At 41.2% G+C, this 20,211-nt stretch overlaps 1 protein-coding gene across 3 annotated transcripts; it reads left to right on the forward strand.

Annotated features, from left to right (window-relative positions):
- The first annotated feature begins 596 nt into the window (after window positions 1–596).
- Window positions 597–19,979, forward strand: skp1 (S-phase kinase-associated protein 1). Of its 3 annotated transcripts, none has more exons than XM_085995684.1 (6): window positions 597–660; window positions 10,554–10,650; window positions 11,460–11,533; window positions 13,174–13,317; window positions 18,009–18,149; window positions 18,750–19,979. In XM_085995684.1, exons 1-6 carry the CDS (start codon window positions 634–636, stop codon window positions 18,783–18,785), a joined length of 519 nt encoding a protein of 172 aa, XP_085851810.1. In that variant the 5' UTR covers window positions 597–633; the 3' UTR covers window positions 18,786–19,979. The 3 variants fall into 3 exon arrangements, with proteins under 3 accessions (XP_085851810.1, XP_085851811.1, XP_085851812.1); XM_085995685.1 differs by lacking the exon at window positions 597–660 and adding an exon at window positions 871–975; XM_085995686.1 differs by lacking the exon at window positions 597–660 and adding an exon at window positions 6,962–7,041.
- The last annotated feature ends 232 nt before the right edge of the window (window positions 19,980–20,211 follow it).

The following is a 20,211-nucleotide window of genomic DNA, read 5'->3' on the forward strand; positions in this document are numbered from 1 at the left end:
CTCTTGCAAAGAGCTGATGGGCTGAATGGCCTTCTGCGCTGTAAGCTTCTATGGTTCTATGAACACTGGTGAAGAATGTTACATTAACCAACCAACATTCAAGAAGCATTTGGATGAGCACTTGAAATGCCATAGCATACAAGGCTACGGACCAAATGCTGGAAAATGGCTTGATGGCCGGCGCGGATGCGATGGGCCGAAGGGCCTCTTTCTGTGCTGTATATCTCTATGACTATGACTCTAGCCAGCTACTGGGGCAAAGAAAGCAAAATGGGTATTGGAACCCTGTGAATGCAAAAGTTGAGGGGAAAACTTCCTATTTTTCATTGAAGGATTATAAAAAGTTTACGACAATATAAACGGAAAATGGGTCTAAAATCTCATGTTTTGTATATACTCGGGAGGCTGGTAATAATGTTGTATTAAAATTGCAAGACTTCAGCTGCACGAAAATCAAACTTGACTCATTCTGGCTAATCCCTCTGTTCAGTGCTCAAGGCAATTATCTTCTTAAAGGCGCAGTGCCTGCACGAAGAAGGTTATGGCAATTTTCTTCTATTTACGGAGGGAGAAGAGCCAATAGACCTGCAGGTCGTTTCCAGCAGTGCTATTTCTGCCACAAGTGACGCGGTGATGCATTTTGGTGTGAGTTACATCTTTGTAAGTGTGCATTTGAAATGAAAACTATTTTGGCGAACTCTTTCCTCCAAGAAGTGGGTGCGCCTTTAATAGTTAGTTTTTTTTGGGGGGGGGGCTGTCTAAATTACTAGAGAACGTCGGTGGACAAATAATAATAGGATTTTTTCTAAAAAAAATGAAATGTGGGAATGGCATTTAAAAATAAAATCTGACAAGTTTGGCTGGAGTTTTTTTTTCTTTTGCTGGCGATCTGATTAGACAGCTATCGAGCGGGGCCCGGGCTCGGGCGGTGTCGGTTAGTGCGGACTCAGCACTTGCAGGTGGCGGCCTCTCACCGTAAGTCTGTCCTACACGGCCGGTGACTGCAGTCTCGCCTCCCCTCCTCTCCCCTCCTCTCCCCTCCTCTCCCCATGGCTCCAGCTGCCTCCGCCGCTCTCGATCGCGCGAACCGAGGCTGCGGGGGCCGGTTGCTAGGACGGGCCTTGTTGATAGTCTCCGGGTTACGCCAGGCCCGAGCGGCAGGATAAAGGCCAAACGGGGGCAGAGTTAGGCGGCGGTGGAGGATTATTATCGCTTCATTCTCGGCTCTGTGCCGGGGGGGACAGTGTTGTAAAGAAGGGGAGGGGGGTCTTGGGAAGAGGTATAAAGGACGAGACTTGGTATTCTCATTGTTTTAGAGTTACTTGTGTGATTTTCCAACTTCGGGCGGTTTGTAATGTAATTCACATTTAGTAAATCTCATTGCATTAGTTACAGGTGCTATTCACAGTGAGTAAATCTCATTGTATTGGTTACAGGTGCTATTCACAGTGAGTAAGTCTCATTGCATTGGTTACAGGGAATGCCATTCACATTTAGTAAATCTCATTACATTGGCTACATGTAATACTATTCACATTTAGTAAATCCAATGGTTATGTGTAATCCATTGTGATCATAGAGCATAGAAGGAGGCCATTCAGCCCATCGTGCCTTTGCCGGCTCTTTGAAAGAGCTATCTAATTAGTCTCAATTCCCCCACTTTTCCCTCATAGTCCTGCAAATGTTTCCCTTTCAAGTATATATCCAATACCCTTTTGAAAGTTACTGTTGAATCTGCTTCCACCACCCTTTCAGGTAGTGCATTCCAGATCATCATAACTCACTGTTTATAAAAAAAATTCTCATCTCCCCTCTGGTTCTTTTGCAAATGACAGTATCTTGAATCTGGTTACTGACCCACCCCCCAGTGGAAACAGTTTCTCCTTATTTACTTTTATCAACCCCCCCTCAATCTTGAACACCTATTAAATCTCCCCTTAACTTTCTCTGGGTTGCTAGATAACTTGCAGCCAAATGTGCCTTCAACTCAAGACATAAAATAGTGTACAGTATCAACTCATGTTTTCTTTCTAACTACAAGAATAGTACACAACAAATTTGTGATGCAGCAAGACTTTTAAGTGTCAGAGTAACATTACACTGGTGGTTGCGGCCATGTTCGTGCCCGGGTGGCCCTGGAGATGGAGCACGCGGTGTCCGCCGGCACGCTTGAGTATTTCCGCGACCGGTGGGCGCCGAGGGGACTGGAATGCATCATCAACCCGGACAATACAATTTTAATTTGATTTGTTTAAGTTTCATTTGAAGTTTGTTTAATTTACAGTCAAATTTGTTAATGTACCCAACAAAAGAGTACACTGGTGGTTAACTCATTTAAAGCAATAATTCTATATTCTGCATTAAGGCATTTATTAATTAACCAATAACAAACAAGGCACGTGAATGGCTTGATTATAAACCTCATCCTCAATATATTCATGTTCTGACATTTTGTATTTCCATAGATTACATAATGGCCCTGAATTTGCTGGAGCGGGACATCACGACGTGCCCTGTTAATTAGGTTCTTTCCCTCACCCTTCAGCTTAAAAAATTTTGCACCACAAATCGCTGGAAGTGCAAGCTGATAACGGGGCATCTGGGACCTTGGTGAACCAAGGGACCCACTGTTTATCTCCTTAACCAATGAGATTTAAGGAGAGAAAGAAACAGGAATGACAGAGAAGGAAATAGATTGAATTTGAGTCAAATTATGTGCAGAAAGGAATAAAGAGAAGGAAAGAGATTGGATTAAGAGAGAGCAAAAAAGAGAGATGGGTAAAGTAAGAAAATACATTAAAAAAAATCTCTAACCACAATGGAGGAATGAGATTTCATTTTCAATTGTTCCCTTTCTGGGACATTAATCTCGTATTTGAAAAGGTCCTTGCATTGTTAAGTCCCAGCCCTAACTTTCTGCGGTGCCTTTAATTGGCAATTAATGTGCAAATGTATCAGTTTTTTGAAACTCACAGGGACATTGACAACAAGCTGCCGTTTTCGCGAGGCTAACGGTGGAGCGGCACAAATCATCCAGCAATTTGTGCTTTCAGACCTGGCTCAGTTGGTAGCACTCTCGCCTCGGAGTCAGAAGGCTGTCGGTTCAAGTCCCACTCCAGAGACTGGAGCACAAAATCTAGGCTGACACTCCAGTGCAATGCTGAGGGAGTGCTGCACTGTTGGGAGTTGCCGTCTTTCAGATGAGACATCAAACCGAGACCCCGTCTATCCTTTCAGATGGATGTAAAAGATTCCATGGCACTATTTCAAAGAAGAGCAGAGGAGTTCTTCCAGGTGTCCTGGCCAATATTTATCCCTCAACCAGCATCACTAAAAAAACAGATTATCTGGTCATTATCACATGGCAATTTGTAACTGACCTGAGCTGCTCTCTCTCCATGTGCTTTTCTTATGCAGGTGCTAGGTTTTCAGTCTGCATGTGTCAGTTTAAAAAAAAAAAAAAAAAAAAATTCTCAGCAATTATTTCTACTGTAAGAGTTGACCCCCTTAAGTTCCATGGGTGCTAGTTGCCCTCTGGCACTTCACCCAAGTGACCATTCTTTGTGTTTGAGCCTTGACGTGAGAGTGTTGGTGGATTATTCACCACAGCCAAGCCTGATCCTGTCCACACATGCAGGAGTTACCACCAAAGAGGAGCACTGAACTGATTTTCTCATCCCTAATCTGGGAACGCCGAGGTTAATTGTATCGTCCTGCTGTTGCCATGGCTGAGTTCAGCTAATTAGTACAGATTAGGATTAAATATAAAAACATAGATGATAGGAGCAGGAGTAGGCCATTCGGCCCCTCGAGCCTGCTCTGCCATTCAATGAGATCATGGCTGATCATCCAAATTCAGTACCCTGTCCCTGCCTTCTCTCCATATCCCTTGATCCCTTTAGCCTTAAGAAATATATCCAACTCCTTCTTGAATATATTTAATGAATTGGCCTCTACTGCCTTCTTTGGTAGAGAATTCCACAGGTTCACCACTCTCTAGGTGAAGAAATTCCTCCTCATCTCTGAACTAAATGGCTTACCCCTTATCCTTAGACTGTGACCCCTGGTTCTGGACTCCCCGACCATCAGGAACATCCTTTCAGCATCTAGTCTGTCTAGTCCTATTAGAATTTTATAAGTTTCAATGAGATCCCCTCTCATTCTTCTAAACTCCAGCGAGTACAAGCCCAATCGACCCAATCTCTCCTCATACGTCATTCCTGCCATCCCAGGTATCCGCCTGGTGAATCTTCGCTGCACTCCTTCTGTGGCAAGAACATCCTTCCTCAGATAAGGCGACCAAAACTGCACACAATACTCAAGATGTGGTCTCACCAAGGCCCTGTACAACTGCAGCAAGACATCCTTGTTCCTGTACTCGAACCCTCTTGCTACGAAGGCCAACATACCATTTGCCTTCTTAACCACCTGCTGCACCTGCATGCTTACTTTCAGCGACTGGTGCACAAGGACGCCCAGGTCTCGTTGCACTTCCCCTTCTCCCAATCTATTGCCATTCAGATAATAATCTGCTTTCCTGTTTTTGACACCAAAGTGGATAGCCTCACATTTATCCACGTTATATTGCATCTGCCATGCTTCTGCCCAATCACCCAACCTGTCCAAATCATACTGGAGTTTCTCGGCATCCTCCTCACAGCACACACGCCCACCCAGCTTTGTGTCGTCTGCAAACTTGGAGATATTACATCTAGTTCCCTTGTCCAGATCATTAATATATATTGTGAATAGCTGGGGTCCAAAGACCGATCCCTGCGGTACCCCACTAGTCACTGCCTGCCACTTGGAAAAAGAGCCGTTTATTCTAACTCTTTGCTTTCTGTCTGCCAACCAGTTCTCTATCCAAGTCTAAGAAGTCACACAACACCAGGTTATAGTCCAACAGCTTTATTTGAAATCACAAGCTTTCGGAGTGCTGCTCCTTCTTCAGGTGAAGTGGAGAAATGCATAAAGACACAGCTTATATAGTCAGAGAATCATGTCAGATGTTTACAGGTAACCTTTCCAACTGCCATTTATCACACCTCGGCAGAGAGATAATCACAGCAGTCAAAGGTGTGAATGGTGTCCAAACAGGTCAGTCAGGGAAACATTACATCAAAGAACAATGAGGTGGGGTCACAAGGGGTCAAATATTGCAGATGCTGGGGTCTGTATGCAAGTCAATACCTTGCCCCCAATCCCATGTGCCTTAATTTTACACGCTAATCTCTTATGCGGGACCTTATCGAAAGCCTTTTGAAAGTCCAAATACACCACATCCACTGGTCCTCCCTTATCTATTTTACCAGTTACATCCTCAAAAAATTCCAGTTGATTAGTCAAGCACGATTTACCTTTTGTAAATCCATGTTGACTTTGTCCGATCCGGTCACTTTTTTCGAAGTGCTCTGCTATTACATCCTTTATAATGGACTCTAGCATTTTCCCCACTACCGATTGAACCTGCAACATTCCTCAATGGTTAAACTTGCTGAGTCCTAATTAAGATTTATTTTAAATTTTAATATTTGAATATAGTACAGCACACAAGAGGAGTCACGATGTACAATCTTCATTTCTGAGTTGTCAGATCAGCCAGTTGTTGGATAGAGGCTGTCAGATACTTGGGAATCTATTTCAATATATTGTGAGCCTGAAAACTACTGGTTAGTTAGTATAAGAGCCATTTGGATTCTGCTTGTTTACTGAAGAGTTAAGTTGTTCAGTCTAAAATCGATGTAGAGATTGCTGTCAAGCCTCTTGGTGCATTCCTAGACAGCCATACAATGGTTTTTCATAACCAATTCTTGGGAACTGAGGCCGCTATTTAGCTCTCCGAGGGTTTACATGGTGCTGCAGCGGTCAGTTTCTAAATGTACAAGAGAGTGTCTTGATTACTTTTGCACAGGAGCACAATTATTCTCCACCCACTATCTTAGTATTACATAGTATTTGCAGCACAGAAACAGGCCATTCAGCCCATCAGGTCCATGCCAGTGTTTATGCTGCACATATCCTTCTATTCCTTTCTTGTGTTTATCTAGCTTCCCCTAAAATGCATCAGTGCTAGTCGCCTCAACTACTCCTTTGTGGTAGCGAGATCCACATTCTAACTACTCTCTGGGTAAAGAAGTTTCTCCTGAATTCCCGATTTGATTTATAATGACTATCTTATATTTTTGGCCCCTAGTTCTGGTCTCCCCCACATCTTCTCTACATCTACCCTATCAAACCCTTCCATCATTTGAAAGATCTCGATCAGGCTACCCCCTCAGTCTTCTCTTTCCTACAGAACAGAGCCCCAGCCTTTTCAATCTTTCCTGATAAGTATAACCTCTCAGTTCTGGTATAATTCTAGTCAATCTTTTTTGCACCTTTCTGCAGTGCCTCTATATCCTTTTTATAATATGGAGACCAAAACTGTTCACAGTACTCAAGTGTGGTCTAACCAAGGTTCTATACAAGTTTAACATAACTGCGCTGCTTTTTAATTCTTTCCCTCTAGAAATGAATCCCAGTGTTTTTTTTTAATGGACTTACTAACCTGCGTCGCTATTTTGTGATTTGTGTATCTATACCCTCAGATCCCTGTGCTCCACTACCCCATTTAGACACTTTCCAAGGAGTAGGTGGCCTCCTTACTCCTCCTACCAAAATGTCCCATCACACTTTTCTATATTGAAGTTCATTTGCCGATTACATGCCCATTCTGTAAGTTTATTAATGTCTTCCTGTATTTTGTCACAGACTTCCTCTGTATTAACTACACCCCTCCACCCCCAAATTTTGTGTCGTCTTCAAATTTTGAAATTGTACTTCTGATTCCCGAGTCCAAATCATTTATGTAAATGGTGAACAAAAGTGGTCCCAGCACCGATCCTTGTGGAACACCACTTCCCATCTTTTGCCAGACTGAGTAACTACCTTTAACCTCTACTCTCTGTTTTCTGTTTTGTAGCCAGCTTGCTATCCATTCTACTACTTGTCCACTGCCTCCACATGTTCTGATCTAATATGCGGTACCTTTATCATTTTTAAGTAAGGATTCCATTATCTTTCCTACCATCGACATTAAGCTAATTGGTTTATAGTACCCTAGACTTGTTCTATCTCCCTTTTTTAAATATAAGAATCACATTAGCTGTTTGCCAGTCCTCTGGCACTATTACTTTTTCTAAAGAATTTTTATTATATATATGTAATAGGCCTCTGCTATCTCTTCCCTAACTTCTTTTAATATGCACGGCTGCGATCCACAAGGGGTTTTATCCTCTCTAAGTTTGATTAGTTTATCAGTTATCTCCCTCCCCCCCCCCCTTTCTATCTTGCATGTCTTTATATCTTTTTTGATCTCTTCTTCTAATGTCATGTTCACCATGTTAGTCTCCCCGGTAAATACCGAGACAAAGTAATTATTAATCAAAGGTAGTAACCTCTGGATTACTCCCAGTGTCACGTGCTAGTGAGTATAGGAATAATAGGATAAAAGAGGTTAATGCGTGGCTGGAAAAATGATGCAGGAGGGAGGGCTTCAGATTCTTGGGGCATTGGGACCAGTTCTGGACCAGAAGGGACCTGTTCAAGGTGAACGGACTGCACCTCAACAGAGCTGGTACCAATGTCCTCACAGGAAGGTTAACTAGTACTGTTGGGGAAGGTTTAAACTAATTTGGCAAGGGGGTGGGCACCAGGATGAAACATTAGAGAGGACAAACAGATGCACAGAGGACTGGGAGAGGCAAATAGCACTAGAGTAAAGAATAGTTCAGAAATAGGAGGGATCAGACGAGGCAAATGCGAAGCAGTTTAAGATGGGTTTGGAGTGCATGTACGTAAATAAGGTGGTAAATAAGGTTGGTGAGCTGTAGGCACAAGTCGGCACATGGGACTGTGATATAGTGGCAATAACGGAGACCTGGCCCAAAGAAGGGGAGGATACAGAACTTAATATTCCTGGCTAGCAGATATTCAGGAAAGATAGGGAAGGAAAAAATTAAGGAAGGGGGTGGTGGTGTTGGTGGCAGTATTGATCAAAGAAACTATTATAGCATTGGAGAAGGACGATGTAGTTGAGAGGCCAAAGACAGAGTCTATTTGGTTAGAGTTGAGGAATAATAGAGGAGCTATTATGCTACTGGGTATATATAGGCCACCAAATAGTGGGAAGGAGATAGAGGAGCAAAATTGCAGGCAAATTACAGCAAGTTGCAAGAACTACAGAGTAGTGATAATGGGGGACTTCAATTATCCTAATATAGAATGGAACAGTAACAGTGTAAAGGGCAAAGGGGGGAGGAATTCCTGAAATGTGTACAAGGGAAGTTTCTTGATCCGTGTGTTTCCATCCCAATGGGGAAGGAACTGGGGCAATTGGAGCATGTTTCAGTGGGAGAGCATTTGTGGAACAGTGATGATAATATCATCAGTTTTAGAATAGTTATGGAAAAGGACAAGGTACAATCAAGCATAAAAATACTTAACTGGAGGAGGGCTAACTTCAGTGAGTTAAAAAGGGACCTGGCACAGGTGGATTGGAATTAAAAATTGATAGGCAAAACAGTAATGAACAATGGGAGGTCTTCAAAGAGGAGATAGTTCAGGTACAGAGTAGACACAATCCTATAAGAGGGCAAGGAAGAGCATCCAAACTAGAGCTCCCTGGATGACTAGATATAGAGGTTAAAGTGAGACAGAAAATAGAGGCTTATGACAATCATAAGGTTCCTAATACAGCAGAGAATCAAGCTGAATATAGAAAGTACAGAGGAGATCTAAACAAGGGAATAAGAGGGACAAAGAGAGAGTATGAGAATAGATTAGTGGCTAACATAAAAGGGAAACCCAACTTTTTTTATAAACACACAAATAGTAAAAGGGTAGTCAAAGGAAGGGTGGGGCCAATTGGGGACCAATAAGGAGATCATCTTGTGGAGGCAGAGGTACTAAATGAGTACTTTGCATCTGTCTTCATTGGAGAAGAGGAGGCAGTAGTGATACTGGATAATATTAAAATAGATAGGCTGGCAGCCCTCAAAGTAGAAGTCACCTGGTCCAGATGGGATGCATCCTAGGTTACTGAGGGAAGTAAGGGTAGAAATTACAGAGGCTTTAGCCACAACCTTCCAATCCTCCTTGGATAAGGGAGTGGTGCCAGAGGACCAGAGGATTGTAAATGTTACACCCCTGTTTAAAAAGGGGGAGGGATAAACTTGGCAACTACAGGTAAGTCGGCCTAATGGTGGTGGGGAAACATAGAGACAGCAATCAGTGACAAAATTAATTGGCATTTAGTTAAGTATGGGCTGATAAATGAAAGTCAGCATGGTTTTGTTAAAGGCAATAATTAACTAGCTTGATCAAGTTCTTTTGAAGTAATGTAGAGGGTTAATGAGGCTAGTGCAGTTGATGTGTACTCTCATCTATTTCTTTTATCTTCCGACTTGTGTTATTTTCACCAGATTCCTTGTTATACTAGTTTAAAGTCCTAACCACAGCCCTATTTATCCTTTCCGCTAGGACACTGGTCCCACTCCGGCTCGGGTGGAGCCTGTCCTAGCAGTATAGCTCCTTTCCTGTCCCAGTACTGGTGCCAGTGTCCCTTTTCAGGTTCCTCTCCAGTTGCTCCGAGATATCTTTTACCTTTGCACCAGGATTTTAACAAATATCTGAACTGATTTTCAGTAAGTAATGGAATATACTGTACACTAATTATGTTTCTTCAGAAATTTATATTAAACAATACCCCTGATTCCTCAATAAGGAGTGGCGGCAAAGTTCTGTTTGGTAGTCTTGTACATGAGAAAGATGGATTGAACGTTGGAATTTTTGTATCCACCTTACTTTTGCCAGTACTGCTTGGGAGAGGGCTAAAGTTGTTTTTACATAGAATTACACAGAATTTTACAGCACAGAAACAGGCCTTTCAGCCCAACTGGTCTATGCTGGTGTTTATGCTCCACACGAGCCTCCTCCTACCTTACTTCATCTCACCGTATCAACATGTCCTTCTATTCCTTTCTCGTCATGTACAGTACTTATCTAGCCTCCCCTTAACTGCATCTATAATGACCAGATAATCTGTGTATCGGTTCTGGTTGAGGGATAAGGTTTGGCTAGGACACTGGGGAGAACTCCTCCGCTGCTCTTCAAAGTGTGCTTACCTGCGTCTACCTGAGCAGGCAGACGGGGTCTCGGTTTAACGTCTTGTCTGAAAGACAGCACCTCCGACAGTGCCGCAGTCCCTCAGTACTGCACTGTCAGCCTGGATTATGTGTTCAAGTCTCTGGAATGGGACTTGAACCCACGACCTTAAGACTTAGAAGTGTTACCATTAAAACCAAGTGAGATGCCAGAGAGCCCCCCCTCTGTAAAGAATCATGCAATTCAAATTCTGTTCTGTGTCTCCATTTCCTCCCCACACCACCAAAAAAGCCCCTTGACTAAGTTGTGTATGTACAGTATATGTATCTATTTTGAGTGGGGGACAATTGTTGAAACCAAAAACCGCTGTGAGGTTTAGAATCCCTGAAATGGTTCTGTTGGATTTTCAGATGCCTTCGATTAAACTCCAGAGCTCTGATGGAGAAATATTTGAAGTTGATGTGGAGATAGCAAAACAGTCTGTGACAATCAAGACTATGTTGGAAGGTCGGTGTGTGTCTCTTTGGAAATAATCTTGTTTGAATTAATTACCCCTTTTAAAAGGACAGCTATCAAGCTTCTTTGTTATACAAAATTAAATGTGCAAGACTTTAACTAGTTTTAGATTCGTTCATGCTGTTGTATGTCATTTAGTTTCAGTAAGGTTTGCCTGCTTATGGTGGTCGACTATTCAATGTAATATTGACATTTTATAAATGAAGCTTCTCATGCGATAGTCTAATGATCTAAAACGATTGCAAAAATATGAATAATTCACTGACCATGTAAAATAACTTAATTCATCTTGTTTTCTAATTATTCTTTTAATGACAAGATTTAAAAAAATAAACTCAAATTTACTTTTCTTTCTATTCTTGCATGCCATTCCTGAACTGAAAGTGAGAGAGGACAGGCAAACGAGCACCTTTCTCCAGGCTCTCCTGGTTGGCACACTTGAGTGGCCATAATGAAGTGTGAAAGAGCTCCAAGAGTTGATTTAGCATTTTACCTCTGCTGTTTAGTGCCTCCCTAAGATGAAACACACTTTATGGTTTTTGGCTGCTTTTGCACGTGAACTGATTAGTTCAGAAGACTTGAATGGAATCAAGAGTCAAACTGAAAATTGATATTTCATGGATGGTAGCAATATTTTACCCATGTTCTATATTATATAAATGGGATGGAGAAGAGGAAGTACTTCATACTGAAAGCACCCATGCCATGCTATCTTTCTTTAATGTCCGATACTGTTATCTGTTGGGAAAGCATGATGGATAGTGATAAATTGTTAAATTTTAATGTTTTATTATAAACAGATTTGGGGATGGATGATGAAGGTGATGATGATCCAGTTCCACTTCCAAATGTTAATGCTGCAATTCTTAAAAAGGTAAGAGACCAGAACGTGCTCTGATCTGTATTACTTCAGCGAGTGAGTGGAAGCTGAGAATATCCTGTAGAGAGAGAATTCTTCATGAAGGTTCTTTATAAGCTTGGCTCAGTTGGCAGCGCTCTTATCTCTGAGTTAGAAGGTTGTGGGTTGAGGCACCGCTTCAGGTTATTTTAATGCAGTACTGAGGGAGCACTGCATTGTCAGAGGTGCCATTTTGCAGATGAGATGCTAAACAGACCCTATCAGCTAGATGTAAGAGAGCCCATTGCTCTATTCAAACAGCAGGTAGTTCTGGTCTACTGGCCAACATTCCTCCCTCAACCAACACCATCAAAAACAGATTAACTGCATAGTTGCTGTTTGTGGGAGCTTGCTATGTACAAATTAGCTCCCACATTTACTGACATAACAACAGTAACTACTTAAATAATAATTGAATGTGAAGTGCTTCAGGACAAACTGAGGGCAAGACACTTTTCAATGCAAATTCTTTGTACAAGCCATAGGTTTTCAAACTGGTCCTCGGGATCTCAGGTTTATGGTGTCATCATATTTCTGTCCATATGTTGCTGTGCATAGCATACCTCGCCTATCAAGTATAATGTCTTGAGAATTATGCATTCTGTTTTTTGTACATTTGTTGACTAATTAGCATGTTATTTCTCATGCTGTATACGAATAAATATTTTCTCCAATGATGGCACTGATTTCCTCTGGGCAGTTGATACTGTCTTTGGCAAGTTAGGACATGGGTTTTCATGGGATTGTGTCAATGTTTGTGAGGACCCGAGAGTGTTTCAATATTTGCACAGGATCCCCCACACAGAAAAAATTTAAACTACTGTTTTAAACAAAATGTTAGTTTAAAAAATATATATTTTAGTGATTATGCTGTTTTTACAGGACCACTAATTCCATGATTTGATATTAAATTCCCATTGGTAATAGATTGAGCAACCTATGGGAGACTGGTGCAGTGGATTAGAAGCTGTACTTTCACATCTGGGATCTGTATTTGAATCCAGCCCTGGCCGATGGAGTGAAAGTCTCCTTTCGCTACTGAGGATAAAGGCCCCTGTGAAATAGGTTAGTTCTTACTGATCAGAGGCCCATAGCACAATGTAGCAGTAAAGTGACATTCACACTCACAAGATATAAAAGATGGCTGGTATGGGAAGTTTAATTCTGGTACAGTCAGGGGTTCTTTTCTGAGATTGGGGTTGGGCAGGGTAAAGGGAGCTTTACTGTGCTTCCAACTGGGAATGTGTACAATGACAATAGGTACTTTAAAATGGAAAAGTGTTCAATTCCCCAGCACAAACGGCCGTTAGCAAATTAGCACAAAATTCACCCAAAAAGTTTTGTGAAGAAAAAAAATGAGTAAACTATGAATTAATCTGCATGCTATAACAGCACATAATTATACTTCACCACATCAAATCAAAATCAAATCAAATCAACTTTTATTGTCATTGTTAGTGCACAAGTGCAGTACAACGAAATGTAGGCTTGCGGCTCCCGAGAGTTCAAACAAAAGATGTTCAAACTTTTATGTCACTTGTTTGTTCAACTATATTTTTTCTAGTTCAAGTATTTCTCTCCTTCGTCTACACATATATGCCTACTGTTGCTTTTAGGTGATTCAGTGGTGCACTCACCACAAGGATGATCCTCCTCCTCCTGAGGATGATGAGAACAAGGAAAAGAGAACAGATGACATCCCAGTATGGGATCAGGAGTTCCTCAAAGTAGACCAAGGAACATTATTTGAGCTAATTCTGGTCAGTAATTTTTCAGAAGCATATTAATAAAAACTGTACAATTTGTTCTCTTCCCTTTCAGTAGTCCCTGTGCCACAGATTGTCTTGGACATGCGGATAGGCTGGAGATCTGTTGCTGAGCTTCTGATTCCACTATTTAGCCAGCTGCTGGTGGTGGGGTTATTTTCTTGGCCTCTGTTCATAATCTCTCCATGAGCTCGATCAGGAACTTGCCATGGTGATCACCATGAATCATGGTGCCAGAGTCTACAGCCCATGAGCTGCCCTTACAAAGTGTATAATTCTGAAATTTCCTGTGGTGATAAAACTGTACTTAGAATTCATTCTAGGTTGGTGTTGATTCATCCTGGTATTTTTTTGAGCTACAGGTAGACTATCCTTTATCCGAAAACCTTGGGACCAGCTGTGTTTCGGTTTTCGGAATTTTTCGGATTTCAGAAGGTTTTGACAACAAACACTGTTGCTTAGCAACAGCTTGTAAACACTCGGGCCCTGCCTTGGAAGCGTCTCTGAAGCTGTTGCTAAGCTGCAGAGACTCTTTCCACAGCCTGACTGTTTTTATAAAAAAAAAAAAAAAAAAATGCTAGGGGAAGAAAAAAAATGCTAGGGGAAGAAAAAAAACTAACAAAACGGGTGCTGATTTCTGCCGTTAGATCGAGGTTTCCGGCTCCCCCTGCTCCGTATCTGAATTCCTTGACTTAGCGGGGGTCTGGGGCTCGACTGCTGCCGCCAGTTGTGGGAAAGCCGGATATCGGCTGACTCCTACACTAAGCTGGCCCGCAAATCAGGTCGGGGGTCGGGGGGGGGGGGAGAAAAGACTATCGGACAGGCCGCTGCAACTATCGGACGGGCCGCTGTATTGTTGGGTTCACTCTCCCGGTACCTCCTTCACACTGCCCGGCTCGGCCTGCAATCTCCTACCCAGGAGGGAACTCTGTGACCCTCTGCCCTGCTCACAGGGAAAGGCAGAGCTCCTGGACCACTCCTGTCATGTTTGGCGCCACTCGGGTCATGTCGTGCGCACGACTTGCGCTCCACAAAAAAACTTTCGGTTTTTAGAGGTTTTCGGTTTTCGGAAGTGCGGGTAAAGGATAGTCTACCTGTATTGCCAAGCAACCCAGATTTACAGAAGGCCTGATGCAAAGGTGTGCCAGTGTGTGCTACCCATAAATGGGATTTGAGTTTGAATGTGAATTTCTGATCTCTGCTGGTAGTGCAGCAGAGCATTCCCACAGGGATAAAAAAGCTGACTGCCAACCTTTGCAGGCTACTTTCACTTGACCCCTTTTTCGCCAAGCTTTTGGTCACCATTCCTAATTTCTCCTGCTTTTGTGAAGCGTCTCGGGATATTTTGCTACATTAAAGGTGCTATATAAATGTAAGTTGTTGAGTACTTCTCTCATCTGGGATGATACAATTGGCCTCACCATCCTTTCCAAGCTCAGAAGTGAATGTATGTGGATGCCTGATGAGAGGAGGATTAGGCTTTGTATGATATGTTGCATGGTCCACAGCTTGCTGACAATTACTGTCTAGGTTCACAAATGAATGATGGCCTTGGGTGATTTACTGGAGGGCTGCTGGCACCAATGGAACTGCATTCTATTAAAGAGTCGGGGAAGAAAATTAAAAAATCAAGTTAGCTGAGAACATTAAAAGATCTATAAACATTGTTCAGATCTTATTGGCCCAGAAATTCAGGTCGGAGGCTTCCCGCGGGTGCAAGCCTCCGACCTGCACTTACCTAGCGTGCCGGCCGTTGTGCTGTGGGCCCACGTGGGATTCCGATCCCGGGCCTCCTCCAACTGCCGGCGCGCAGTGCTTGCGTATCCCAGGGGCGCAGTTAGTTTGAAGCATCCCCTGGGATCACGTGGGCCGTGGAGAGCCAATGGTAGCAGGGAATCTGTATTCATAGATTTGACAAGAAGGCCTGTCAAACCTATGAATACAATTCAGCCCCAAAACATAACTAAAACTTCAAATAATTTTTTTTTTTTTAAATCACATTTTTAAAATAACTATAAATTACATAAAATAACTCTTTTAAACAATAATTTAAATTTTTGAAAAAGTTTCTAACGGGACTAAAAATAAACTTACCTTTAAAGTATTTATAAAAAATAATAAACCTGTGGAAAAAATGTTTTTATTTTACTTAATTCACAACTTACCTTGTTAAAAGCAGGCCTTGCGACTGCTTTTTAGAAGCGTAGCTGCTGGAGACTTACCCTCCCGGAAAAACCTGCAAAAAAAACCGGAAGTTCCAGGCGTACACGCTGCCTTTCCGGCGCACGCGTTCGACCTGTGAACCCCTTCCTTGAAGGGAACGGAAGTTCCGGTTTCCTGCGCATGTGCAGTGCATGCACGTAACTGGCACTTTTGTTGGGCCTACGCGTGAGTACCCAGCGCGTACTCACCCGTGGGGACCCGAAGTTCTGGCCCAATATGTTTTGTACTGCAGGTGTTAATAGGGAAAAAAGATTAACCTTCTATCTCTCAAGGGTATGCAGGAATAATTGGAATTGGATAAAGGGTACTCTTACTATCTTGGCAACTAGCCTAAACATGCTCACGCAGAGAACTAACCTAGTAGACAGCTGCATTCAGAACTGATTATGCTTCAGAATTCATGATGAGATTGATGTAGCTTTTTTTAAATGCATAGATACTGGAATACTTGGCACCCAGCAACCACATTGCTTTGACCTTTGGGTCAGAAGATTGTGGGTTCAGGCCCCACTCCAGGATTTGAGCACATCATATAGACTGACGATCCAGTGCAGTACTGAAGGAGTAATCTATTGTCAGAGGTGCTGTCCTTTGGCTGAGATGTTAAACACAGGCTTTGTCTGCCCCAGTGGACATCAAAAGATCCTATGAGGCTATTTGAAGAGGAGCAGGGAGTGCTGGTGTCCTGCCCAACATATTTCTCTCAATGGACACCACTAAAACTAGATTAACTGGTCATTCACCTCATTGCTATTTGTGATATCTTGCTCTATGCAAAATGACTGCCATTTTTTCCATCATGACAAACTCTATTTCAAAGCAATTTGTTGTATGTGCAATTCTTTGATGTCGGAGAGGTGTGAAAAGGTACGAAAAGAAATGATTTGTTTATTTTCACTCCCATGTACTGTAGTATGGATTAGATATAGAGGAAACCTTCCTTTCGTGCCAAAACAATATTCCTTAACCTCAATCGCAGAAGAACCTAGCTCCTACTGCAACAATGTGACATTTTCATTTTCTGAACTTGCTACTTTTGTAGCCTCTTTAAATGACACTGCCAAATATTAGACTGAATTATAGGTAGTTTTATGTTGTGCACTTCTATATGCTAGGCACTGGGTAGATTTTGCTCAAACTCATTTAATTTGGAGTTGCCAAACGAGAGTTTTGTTCCTTTTTGTGTTGGCTGGATTTAAACCAAGGTCCCAGAGATAACTGGATGTTGCCATCCTACCCATTACCTTCAGCCCCAAGTATTCTGAATTTACTAAATATAGTTTTATTCACAGAATTTGCTAGGTTTTCATGGCTACTCTCCTATTAAAGCTGCTTGGTTGCTTTAAGTTTGCCAAACTTCACTTTAGATGGTAGTTTGACTAGTTTAGTAGGGAATGAAAGTCCTTTCACGTGTCTGTCTAATACAGTTGAGCTCATGTTGTTATCAATCTTTCCCCTCAGTAGTTTAGAATATTTTTATGTTGGCTTGGTCTGCACTTGAATTCTAGCCATGATGAGTAAGATTGTTTAAAATACTGATCAGGTGACAAATTCTCAGGCTTATGTCAATGGCACTCTAACTAGATGCTAGTCACACAAGCAATTTGGGATGCCTTGGCCAGCTTTGGTGTCATTTTTCACCCTCTCTTCCCCTTAGGACTGTGTTTACATTTGGCATCTTCTCTTGCCTGCTGAGTTCAGTCCTACTACTGCGTGGCACATCTCACTGGCATATCTGTTTCCTGTGCCATCGGGACATGGTGCATTTGTGTTTTTTGAAGTTGGTAATACTGTAACCAGATTAAATTAAAAGTGGGGAAAAGACCACATTTAGTACTTAACAAGTGGTGTGGCACATAAAGGATGAGAGTGTGGTTCTTCTTGGACCCCTTCTAATAAGTCCAGATATAACTGACTGCACAATAAAGGCACAGAACCTCTGTACTGGAATGATAGCAAAGAAAGTATTAAGCAACAACAGAAGTCTTGTTAAATTTTTAACTTATTAGTTGACTCACCAATTTGTAATATGGTCTAAAGTGGAAAGTTTATTTACCTGAATTGCTATTTAAATGTTATTTGGGGAGGGGAGAATCTTTTGTTTTTTGTGCTTTGTACTTTTAAGCCACTGGTTGGTTTTATATATGTATTTTTAAAAAATCTCTTCAGAATCACAAAATTCCTTCCATTGATGCTATCAGTGTGGACACTCACTGAGCAGCAGTCTTGCAGCAGCACCAGAGATGGGATTTTGTGCACATTGTCTTGAGGCAAGACAGTCTTGGGCAAACTGTTTTAAAGGAACACTAAGCAATCCCTGTAAATGTACAAAAATCTCCACCTAATTCTATTTTAGAATACCTTTTTGGTGTAACATTGTTTTAGTTTAATTTGTCTCTTTACTTGGTGATGGGGTGGAAATCTGCGCAGTTGAGACCTGAATATTTATGTTTGTCATTTAGGCTGCAAACTATTTGGATATCAAAGGTCTACTTGATGTGACGTGCAAAACAGTAGCAAATATGATCAAAGGTAAAACTCCAGAAGAAATTCGTAAGACTTTCAACATCAAAAATGACTTCACTGAGGAAGAGGAAGCACAGGTAATACCACTTTTATTTGTAATTCATGGTTATTGAAAGCACTTAATAAGATTACATTTTCTGATTTGGAAATGAACAGCAGATGGCTTGTTGTCCTAAACCAAAGAGCCCACCTGAAACATTGAGTAGCTGTACTTTTTTAATTCTCTCTGTAGGTAAAATGCCTTGTTTATGCAGGCTGGTTTAAATTTAAACAGAATATGCCCATAGTAGGCAAAAAAATTAACTGGAAATGTAGAAATATGCTTATCAGTACAATTAAATTGTTCTTTTGCTTAGTATTAAGCTTATTTTGCTTGGGTTATTGGAAATAAACCCCTTGCTAATTTTTTTGTAATGTGACATGACCGTTTCTCCTTAAATCATAGATTATTGAATTGGGGAAAAGGGACAGCGTAATAGTGATTGTTCATTTCATCATCATGAAACTTATTTAGTTAAAATAATTCAATTTTGGTGTAGTCATTACCCATTTGTCCGTCTTCTGACGAGGATAGAGGAATTACTGGATACCAAGGCACAGTGATCAGTAATTTAGGCACAATTCGGAATTCCATTTCATTGGGTGCATCCTTTTCACCGAGTTACTCTCTTTTTCAGGTACGCAAAGAGAATCAATGGTGTGAAGAAAAGTGAAGATCCCTGTGCTCGATAATAATTCTCTAACACACTGAAATAATTTTTCCAAATGCTGTTGCACTGCACTGTTTTGTAAATGTTTAATATTTGGAAAATGCAACAAAAGGAAAAAAACACATTTAGCATATTTAATTGCATGAAGTTTCTTTACTTGTTCAGAGCAGTATGCTCTAGCCTTTATCTTGTTATTGCCGTATAGGATTGGAAGTGATGACCAGTTTTGCACCACATGATCCATTATAGGAGACTGACTTCAAGAGGATTAGAATACATTTGTGTTATTAAAATCTAAATAGTGTGGGCTAGACAAAAATCCTTTAATCCCGTGGGTATGTCTGATTTTCGTATAATCTAGTCTAGAAGGCAAATGAAGACAGCGGGGTATACAGTGAGGGGGTTTTGTTCAGTAATTAATGACAGCAAGCTCAACCTGTTTAAATGATTGAAACTAGCATTTCGTTCTTTATTGTACTGAGAAAAGCTGTAAAATAATTGAAAGATTTACAGTATGAAGAATATGGCCCGCATATCTATGCTATATATTAATTAATTGAGAAGAATATTTTTTTCTGTTTTGTGTCATGATTTTTGGTTTAAAATTGTAACCTCCAATTCTGTTCTTACTGAAATGTTTAGCAACTCTTTTTATGGGTTCAAGTCCAGAACACATACTTTGCATTCTAGCCAGGATTGTGGCATGCCTTTATATCAAAGGATCACTGTGAATCCACTTCCTAATGTGGTATTTGTATTATGATTTCTGAACTTTTAAGAGTACAACTCTTCTACTGATTAAAGTATGTTTCATTTTCTTTTCCACTGGCTTTCCCTCCCCCATTGTATTATCCTGTCATTGTCTTGGATGTCTGTAATAATCAGAAGTATTGTATGTGTGTTTGTTTAATTGGCCTATGATGCTCCTGAAAGAGCCCTAGTAGGATCCCTAATGGAGCTTGTCTTCATCAAATACAGATGCACTATGACAAAGCCCAATACAACAGACTGGATAAATGCTACAACTTTCATAGGCTGTTTTCGTAATTTAGATTTGTTAACTTCTTACTTTCCTGTATAATGTGCATGACTGCAAATACAAATCTTTAAAATACTTCAGCTTCTCTGTCTGTAATTATTGTATGATTTATGTCATCTGGTTGTCTAATAAAATGGGTCTATAAATTGCATTCATAATCCATGTTTTACATGATTACTTCATTGTCATCCATCAGAATTTTCAAAAATGAGATATTGATGGGATGAAGCTTTTACTACATTAATTTCCATGGATAACCTGTTGTGCTTTCTCCCTCACCCCCATGGGGAATTGCCCTTTCAAGACATGGGCACAAACATTTGATTTACCATGCTTAGAGCTGAAAGTAAAAACAGAAAATGCTGGAGATACTCAGCAGGTCAGCCAGGC

Source organism: Somniosus microcephalus, chromosome 8, assembly GCF_052327205.1.
Source record: "Somniosus microcephalus isolate GS21.2 chromosome 8, FLI_Smic_1.0, whole genome shotgun sequence".
Lineage (NCBI taxonomy): Eukaryota > Metazoa > Chordata > Chondrichthyes > Squaliformes > Somniosidae > Somniosus > Somniosus microcephalus.